Raw genomic sequence first — 10,000 nt, forward strand, 5'->3', positions numbered from 1 at the left:
TTCATAGAGTACGTTGTCATAAATTATGGCTTTGTCGTTGTTTGAAAACGTCCATTTATTGCTGTGTGCGTGTATATATATATATATATATATACACAAATATATGAAGCGATTATATATATAGGCAGCGTGAAACGAAGTGTAAGTTTGTAACGAAGCAGAGAGTGAAACAAGAATTTTATATGTACGTGTATGTATGTATGTATAGATATGTGTGTATACACACGTGAATAAACGAAGCCAGTGCGCCTAGAAGCAATGTGAAAGAAAAAGTGTATACATATATATAGGCTTATATATATAGTATATATGTATATAAACAGCATGAACCTCTCTCTCTGTCTCTCTCTCTCTATATATACACATATATATATATCGTTTGTAGAAAATAAATCCGGAGAATAAGCACTAGATCTTATGCCAACGGGTTTGGGGTGTGACGATACGCCGTTAGGCCAAACCCTTTATGGACGAGAGATCCAGGGTAACCTCATATATATACACACACACACACACAATTATATATATATACACACACACACAATTACAACTGTGTGTGTATGTAGACAGCAGTATACGTGCATGTGTGCGTGTATGTGTACAGCAGTGTGTGTACGTATGTGTACAGCAGTGTGCTAGTGTATATATTCTCTCTTTTTTTTACTTGTTTCAGTCATTTGACTGCGGCCATGCTGGAGCACCGCCTTTAGTCGAGCAAATCGACCCCAGGACTTATTCTTTGTAGGCCTAGTACTTATTCTATCGATCTCTTTTTGCTGAACCGCTATGTTAAGGGGACGTAAACACACCAGCATCGGTTGTCAAGCGATGGTGGGGGGACAAACATAGACACACAAACACAAACACACATACATATATACATATATACGACGGGCTTCTTTCAGTTTCCGTCTACCAAATCCACTCACAAGGCTTTGGTCGGCCCGAGGCTATAGTAGGACACTTGCCCAAGGTGCCACGCAGTGGGAATGAACCCGGAACCATGTGGTTGGTAAGCAAGATACTTACCACACAGCCACTCCTGCGCCATGTGTATAGTTATATTGTGTGTGAATATGTATGTATATATAGCTATATGTGTCTGTGTAATATGTTCATACAGGGTATTTGGGCTAAATGCTAAATTTGAGGAAATCAAAACGCAATATCGCATTCAAGAAGAAATGTATTCTAAAAACTGAAAAAATTCCCAACTAGATTATGGCTGGGAGATAATTTACCCAAAGCAGCCATCTTCAGCTTCCACTATGTCCTCAAGATGGCTCCAGAACCCGGAATAGCATTCCTCAGTGTATCTCTGGAAAAGATCTTTGACACCTGCCTGATCTTGGCCACCAGCCCAGCCCTGTTGTTGCAGGCAGAACGGTTGGGTGTCTTTTTCAGCTGCACACCGTAAGTAATCTATGGGATTACAATCAGGGATTAGTAGGTCAGATATAGTCCCTTTAACTGCTAAAGGGTCAAAAGATGGTGCCCCAACTTGCCCCACAATCCATTCACGAGATCGAGGGATCAACCCTCAGAAAATTCCTGTTATTTTGTATTGCTTTAACTTCTCTGTTCAATTATTGGGCTGCACCCATATTTATTATATTTCAAGAGGTTCTATTGCAAAGTGTGTGTACACGTGGCATGATCTGTCGTTGAAAGGAGATGTTGATAACAGCAAACAGGTTCTTAATGAAATGACTGCATAAGAATTGTGTTTTGTGTGAATGACATATATATGAAAGTCCTCATGAATAAAAACTACATACCCAGAATTGTTCTCGATGTCTAGAATGAGATTTGTTTGTTGCAAGAAAAGAATTAGCCAATGTGGGTGAGTGTGTATGCATATGTGTTTTTCTGTGTATATGAATTGCATATACTTGCGTGTAAATCTATTTGTGTATGTGTGTATATATGAGGGCACATGGCTTACTGGTTAGGCATACAGCTTAGTGTTTCAATTGCAATTTCATTCGTGGTTTCAATTTCTAGACCAGGTAGCGCATTGTGTTCTTGAGCAAAACCCCTCGTCTCATTGCTCTGTGGTCACTTTGACACCTGACACGTGGTACACTGTGCACCTTATTCAGATAATGTTAATTTGATGGACAGAGTGAGCTAATGCGCGACATGACATTTGATCACTATAAACATAGCATTTGTGCAGGTTTTTCAGCAAAAAGCTGAATGCTCAAACATTGTTGTAAGGATGGGAGCAACTAAAAGAGGTTAAGGCTAGGATTTGCACTCTGACCTTGTAAAACCCTTCCCGACAATGACTACTCAAAACAGACCCATGGACTGGAAGGTTGTCACCTGAGTGGTACAAAGATGTCATCCGCCAGGAGTGGTGGGCAATCACCGACAAATGGGGGATGCTGTTACAGCACATGCCCCCATGCTACTACTGTTAACTTAGCAGTTCAGCAAAGGAGACTGAGAGAATAGGTAATAGACTAAAAAAACAAAAAAAAGGACTGGGGTTGATTTGGTCAAATAAACCCTCCAAGTCGGTGCCCCAGCATGGCTGCAGTCCAATGACTGAAACAAGTAAAAGATCTGTAGACATAGGTGTGAGAGGCTTCTTTCAGTTTCCATTTCCTAATTCTCCTGAAGAGGCTCTGGTTGGACTGAGGTTTTATTAGAAGGTAGTTGCCTAAGGTATAATGCAGTACAACTGTTTTCTCTTCCTGGTGAAAAAAATGTATGTATGTGTGTGTTTGTATGTATGTATGTGTGTGTTTGTATGTATGTATCTGTGTATTTGCATGTATGTGTTTATGTATGGGTGTGTGTTTGTACCTGTGTTTGTGTATTTCTGAACTCAATGTATTTTTGCTTCCTGGTTGCTCTAACAGCCACCTGTGGGTGTGTGTGTTTGTATGTGTGTAACACTGATCGTTCTAAATAAATGTGTAGACATACAAACACCTGGGTGTGATTAGATCTGTCTGCACCCCACACTAGATTTCCACACAGTTCTGCATGTTTGCGGCAGACACCTGCTACTATGAGGTGTCTCTCACCCACTCCAAACCTGTTTACATCCTCGCCAACCATAATTAACTCTAGGTTGTTTGTCATGTGACTGTGTTTTTTTGCCTCTGTCAAATCATTTGACTGGGTGTGTTTGTCAGCCAGCTTTTCTGGGTGCCTGCTTGCACTCAGCTTTCAGTCTGCTTTTGTGGTTATGCTTCATTGAGCGTGTTAATGCAGGCATGTGTGTGTGTGTGTGTGTACATATGTATATATATTTATTTATTTATTTATGTGTTTCAGCCAAGTGGCTGCGGTCATGTTGGTGCACCACCGTGAGAATATATATATAATATAATAAATCCCAAAAAACAAAGAACAAGCACAAAAAAACAACAACACGAGGACGTGGTACTTCTAAAGTATTAGCAGACTCTCAGGGAAGGAAAGAAAGGTGGTTTTATTTTTCGAGCAGACGCTCTTCTTCAGAAACAGGAAACAGATACATATGCACATACACACACACACACACACACACACACACATATCTCCCTCTCTTTTACTTTCTCTCTCTCTCATATATTGTTGTTAGCACTCCGTCGCTTACGACGTCGAGGGTTCCAGTTGATCCGATCAACGGAACAGCTAGCTCGTGAAATAAACATGCAAGTGGCTGAGCACTCCACAGATGCGTGTACCCTTAATGTAGTTCTCGGGGATATTCAGCGTGACACAGTGTGACAAGGCTGACCCTTTGAATTACAGGCACAACAGAAACAGGAAGTAAGAGTGAGAGAAATATTGGGTAAAAATTACCCTTAGAGACTGGAAAATTTGGTCAGCAAATGGTTATGGAACTTGAACCCACATCCCTCGAGAAACTGCTGGAGTGCTTTACCATTAAGCTAAACTGCTTGCTGTTGTCTTGAGGGATGTCGGTTTGAGTCCCATGGCTTTTGAGAGATTTTTCTGCTTTGTAAGGGTAATTTACCCAGTATTTCTGCAGTTGAATTATATTTGAAAGCAAACCGGGTTACCGTTTTGTGAAACGAAATTATTCCATTTGTTGTTGCAGGATGCTGATTATAACCACGATAGCGATTTATATGATGACGTCATCACAGCACCAGCCTCTCAGGACGACATGGATGTACGTTGATGTATAGTTTGTCTATTGCTGTTGTTGTCGTGTTTTGTAGCATGTCTTCGTCTTTGATAGGTGTTAATTTTTTCTCGATTAATTTGTTAACGAGTACTCATCCACTGCTAATGTTATTTTTAATTAATTTTCTATTTGATTGAGATTTCGGTGGGGTTTAACCCATTTTGATACCAGTCTGCCCCAAGAGCACCCCCTGGTCTGGTGATACAAACTTCCCTGTTTTGAAGTGATCTAAGTTAAGACCTTCCATCATCAAAATTTTTTAATTTATGTTCCAAATGTAAACTTAATAATAAAGTTATTTTAGTAAATTCTTTGTTATTTCCAAAAATTAATTAAAACAAAGGCAGCATATTTTAGCAGAACTATGGTAACAAAAGGGTTGAAGTGATCTAAATTAAAATCTTCCGTCGAAATATCATGTTAATTTATGTTCCAACACCAGCTGAATAAGGATAAAGTTATTTTATTTAATTCTTTATTTCAAAGAAATAATTGAAACAAGGTTAAGATATTTCAGTAGAAATATGGTAACCAAAGGGTTAGAGTGATCTAAATTAACACCCCCCATCAAAATTTCGTATTAATTTATGTTATAAACACCAGTTTAATCATGATTTCAAATTTTGGCACAAGACCATCAAGTTCGAGGGAGAGATTATACCCAGATTTCGTCTTAAATTATTCACACTCTGTCATGTGTGCACACTGACGTTACCCATCCAGCAAAACAGTCAAACAGATTTTCACAGAAGATGGGAAACAAAGGACACTTACTTCATCAACCCCAAAAGAATGAAAGACAAATCAGACTGCAGTGGAATTTGAACCTAGAATGTAGAGACGGTTGAAATGCTGCTATGCATTTTGGTTGGCATGGTAACAATTCTGCCAGCTTACCACCTTAATAATTCTTTTATATACCCAGGCTTATTCCCCAATTTTTTTTAGGAGGGGGTAGCCACAACAAGTCATACACCACACATTCTATTCATTTCCCAGCTCAAAGAGGCGAGCCCTATTCTATGCTTGGGTCAAGGCATAGAACGCAACCCTCAATATTAGCAGTGGGGCCCGACAGCATATGCTGGTTTCCCCTGCTGCATCATGCTGGTTCCATACCCCCTTCGAGCAGCATCAGATTCCCTCATCTGTCCACAAACATTCTCCAAGCTTTCCTAATAAGCTTGCTCCCTTAATATTTTTTTTTCTAATAATAATAGTAATAACTAAAATGGCTTCAAATTTTGGCACCAGGTCATCAATTTTAGTGGTGGGGTTAAAATTATATTAATTATATTTTTTAACCCTTTAGCATTCAGATTACTTAATGAAATGTAATGCTTATTTATTCACAGTGTTTTCAAATAATCATGTATTTTCTCATAGCTTCAAGATTTCAATGATGTGACTGTTTATTTTTAGAATGACATTGTCGGGTAGGTGTGAGAGGCTAGATCTGGCCAGTTTGAGCATAAAACAAGAATATTTGGACTGGACATGGCCAGCTTACATGCTAAAGGGTTAATATTATAAAACTAGATGTGAATGGAATTTTAATAGAAGATTGGCTCTTGTGCGGGTGGCACATAAAATACACCATTTTGAGCGTGGCCGTTGCCAGTATCGCCTGACTGGCCTTCGTGCGGGTGACACGTAAAAGCACCCACTACACTCTCTGAGTGGTTGGCGTTAGGAAGGGCATCCAGCTGTAGAAACTCTGCCAAATCAGATTGGAACCTGGTGTAGCCTTTGGGCTCCACCAGTCCTCAGTCAAATCGTCCAACCCATGCTAGCATGGAAAGCGGACGTTAAACGATGATGATGATATATATATATATATATATATATATATATATATATATATATATATATATATATATATATATATATATATGTATGTATGTATATATATATATATATATATATATATATATATGTATGTGTGTTTGTGTGTCTGTGTTTGTGCCCCCATCATCGCTTGACAACCGATGCTGGTGTGTTTACGTCCCCGTAACTTAGCGGTTCGGCAAAAAGAGAGACTGATAGAATAAGTAATAGGCTTACAAAGAATAAGTCCTGGGGCCGATTTGCTCGACTAAAGGCGGTGCTCCGGCATGGCCATAGTCAAATGACTGAAACAAGTAAAAAGAGAATATGTATGTATATACATATAAATATATACATATATATATATACATATATACATATACATATATATACATATATATGTATGTATATACATATAAATTTGACATGGGCGATTCTTTCTTGTCTTGGGATTCATGGTCAAACGACTGTGTAGAATTGTGCGAAAAATTACACAGATGTGTTGAATGACCCGGTGGTGTTGCTGGGCTTTGTATTTTTTTCATAGCTCCCATGGTTACCGAGATAATCTACTATAATAACACTCTTGTGTTTATGGCATCCAAAACCTTTACTGGCAATAGCTGGCTGTTGTTGTAATTGGGCTCCATGTACTTTTGCGTGTCGTTTAAGTCCTCCTGCTGAATCACACTCCCTTCCACATGCCCAACAGACATGATTAGTATGGTGTGTAGCACCACCACCAGCGGCCTGGTAGTCAATCATCGGTCTTGCTTTATGACTACGAAGATGACTCAATAATGTATGTACATACATACATACGTACGTATGTATGCACATACATACATACATACATACATACATACCTATACACATAGCCCCTTTATGTCATCCTAAGGTCACCAGAATCATGTGATTTATCGCATATCTTCTACAACCCATATCACTTCCCCTGCCACACACACACTAATATTATTCTTATCATTGGCTTGATTTTCTTATCATGCTCCTGTAACTAAGTATTTTGGCAACAATAGTTATCATTGTTTTGTTGTTATTGTTATAATTTCTACTGTCTTCTCCTTGAAATTTGATAACCGGTAAAGTGACAACCCACTGACTGATAATTCTGAGAATTTTTTTTACCAAATAGGTTCCTTCATGTCCTTGACCTCTTTCTTCTTCTTCTTCTTCTTCTTCTTCTTCTTCTTCTTCTTACAGGCACAACAGAAACAGGAAGTAAGAGTGAGAGAAAGTTGTGGTGAAAGAGTACAGCAGGGTTCGCCACCACCCCCTGCCGGAGCCTCGTGAAGCTTTTTAGGTGTTTTCACTCAATAAACACTCACAACGCCCGGTCTGGGAATAAACACCATCCGGAGCCAGTCACAGCGTAAGAGATTACCATCCGATGGGATTATGGGATATATACAGACAGGTAAATAAATGCTAACAAGCCAGAAACAAGTAAAAGAATAAAAGAATAGCAGAATAATTCCTTTTTGGAACAGTGAAACTTAAAACAGATAAAGCTATAAATAATAGCCTGTAAATATAGGATTAAAGACTCTATGGATGGAAAGAGTTGAAGGTTGCTTGGTTCATGTTTACAGTGGATGTAGGTTCAAATCCCATGCGCAGCCTTTTGACTTTTTTTAAATCCAGTAGGTTTTATTTTTTTAACTCAATATTCACACACTATTATTTCTGGCTTTATCTGCTTCGAGACTCAGTTCCCCAAAAAGTTATATTTGCAAAAAGTGAAGGCTGCCTGTGAGACTCGAATAAATTCATGCGCTTTTGAATGTTTATCTTTTATCTTTCACTGGACTATGACCGTGCTGGAGTACCGCCTCAAAGAAATTTTTAGTCAAACAAATCAACCCCGGTACTTATTCTCTCGGTCTCTTTTGCTGAACCACGAAGTTACAGGGATGTAAACACACCAACACCACTTGTCAAGTAATGGTGAGGGAAAAAAAAACACAAATACAAAGACACATGCACACACACATATAGAGGGTGGGCCAAAAATAGGTATACACATTTTAAATTAACTTATTTATTTTGCTTGCTGTATGTCACAATGTTCTGGAAAGCTTTGAAGAACGTTGCAATGTTGAGGCGAGGCTGGTATGCATGGGCAAAGACTGCTGGTCTTCCATAAACAACTTTGTCTGGACTTGTGCCCTAGAGGGATACTTCCTAGGTGCAATCCCATGATTATTCATCACTGAAGGGAGTCATTACCCTATCTACTTTGAGTCTCTCCCATTCCAAAAAATTAAGTATTTCACACTCTCTCAAAGTTTCTACACCCTTATGGTGTCAACAATGTATAGCAGAATATTTTTCAAGTGGTACTTACCTAATTTTCTTGAATTCTTCAAGCAATCACTCAGATGTATCTTTAACTGTGTGTTATTGGTTCCAAGATAATAGGTAACAATGGGATTTCCTACCATAATACTTTGGTAGCAGATTACAAAAATCACAATTACAAACAACAGAATACTTGCTCTCTGTAGACGTGTTAACATCTTTTAACTTTTACCTGGCAAAAGAAAAAAAGGAGAAAAAACTTGTTTGAATATGGCATAACTTCCAAACATCGAGTTTACATTGATACAAAATGCTTCTTCCATTTTGTCTCTACTAAATCTACTTTAAAAGCTTTGGCTGTTCCAGGGCTAGAACAGAAGATGCATGATCAATATACCGTGTTGTAGAACTGAACCAGAAACCATAGATTTCGGAAGGAATCTTCTTAACCACACAGCCACATCTAACTTCACTTCTCATTCCTTTACGAGCGATCCAACAAAATATTAAACAACAAAGCAAGCAGAAACACTACGAAAACAGTCAAACTTTGAGTTTTTTTAAATTACTTTTTAAAACACATTTAATCACATACATACAAACACACAGAAATGAAGGAGAAAGCATAGATTTGGGAAGGAATCTTCTTAACCACACAGCCACATCAGATCAATGTATATTAAATGTTTTAATGAATTACAGTTTGTTAATTGGGGCTAGAAACGTTCATATCACAAGAAACAAATAAAGAAATAGAGTTTTTGAGGAATAGCATTTACGTCGTGGTTTCTTGACTGCGACAGCCTGAAGGTCTTGTCTCTTATAACCTAGGCACCAAGAAACAAATATTCGGAATGTTTATACCATTTCTAGTCCAAAGAACAACAACGATTGTTCCATAGAAAAGAAAATCGATATTTATTATAAATAAAACTTTAGTAAACAAAGTTTATTTGACAGATGAAAAGAAAAATCATTATTAAAAATGCAGGTTCGTGGGAATAAAAAACGAGAAGTAGAAATAAGTTTCTAAAGAGAATATGAGAAATTTAGAAAGAGTTAACTAGTCATCAAATAGTAATTAGTTGTAGACAATTAACAAGAAATACAGTAAAATGAAAATACGTGTAAAATGTAAATAAACGCATTAATTATGTAGTACTGTAAATGATATACAAATTATCTCGAATGCATTAATATTTATAGTTTAAATTAAAATTCCTCGATATTTCTAACAATGATTGATATTTAACAATTCTCGTGCAAGAAAGAATAATTAAAAACCAGACTTACATCTTACCTTGTTGAGATGGCATTTATCTCGGATTTTGTTTTTAATTATTAATTTAACTGTTCGAATTAATTCCAAAGGATTTATTATTTCACGTTCACACACAAAACTGTTGCGCCCCGACATCTCTAAACGTCACAAGAATCCTCTATAAGTTCGGGCATTTAATGGGATACAGAAAAGGAACCAAGCTGAAGAATGTGTCCTCTTTTTATGTACATATTTTGTATGTCTATATATGTATTTATATATTAATTGATATGTGTATCCCTATATATATTTTTACACTCGCTATTTACCGAGTGAACAATTTGGTAGAATGATAAAACTTTCAGAATTCCATTCGAAAATTTCATTAAAGTATACTTAGAAATGCTTTCAAGCAAATATCCTATGATATTCCAACATTT

At 37.5% G+C, this 10,000-nt stretch overlaps 1 protein-coding gene and 1 long non-coding RNA gene across 10 annotated transcripts in view; one reads left to right on the top strand and one right to left on the bottom strand.

Annotated features, from left to right (window-relative positions):
- LOC149131859 (uncharacterized) overlaps window positions 1–7,407 on the top strand; it is a 16,540-nt gene extending 9,133 nt beyond the window's left edge. Inside the window, exons 2-3 of the long non-coding RNA XR_016237437.1 lie at window positions 4,064–4,138; window positions 7,202–7,407. This is a non-coding gene — a long non-coding RNA (uncharacterized LOC149131859). The remainder of the gene's footprint in view (window positions 1–4,063; window positions 4,139–7,201) is intronic.
- Window positions 1–10,000, bottom strand: part of LOC128250110 (beta1,4-N-acetylgalactosaminyltransferase B-like) — a 63,915-nt gene that overhangs the window by 15,733 nt on the left and 38,182 nt on the right. For 5 of the 9 annotated variants that reach the window (XM_089337571.1, XM_089337570.1, XM_089337575.1 and 2 more), the window contains one exon: window positions 8,346–8,531. In XM_089337571.1, the coding sequence (XP_089193697.1) occupies window positions 8,346–8,517 (172 nt within the window). In that variant the 5' untranslated portion in view covers window positions 8,518–8,531. Of the gene's footprint in view, window positions 1–1,241; window positions 1,393–8,345; window positions 8,532–9,078; window positions 9,109–9,592 lie in introns of those variants that run through there. The other 4 variants (XM_089337573.1, XM_089337572.1, XM_089337576.1 and 1 more) reach the window with 4 other exon arrangements.

The sequence above is a fragment of the Octopus bimaculoides genome, chromosome 19, assembly GCF_046866305.1.
Source record: "Octopus bimaculoides isolate indiv1 chromosome 19, ASM4686630v1, whole genome shotgun sequence".
In the NCBI taxonomy this organism is placed as follows: Eukaryota; Metazoa; Mollusca; class Cephalopoda; order Octopoda; family Octopodidae; genus Octopus; species Octopus bimaculoides.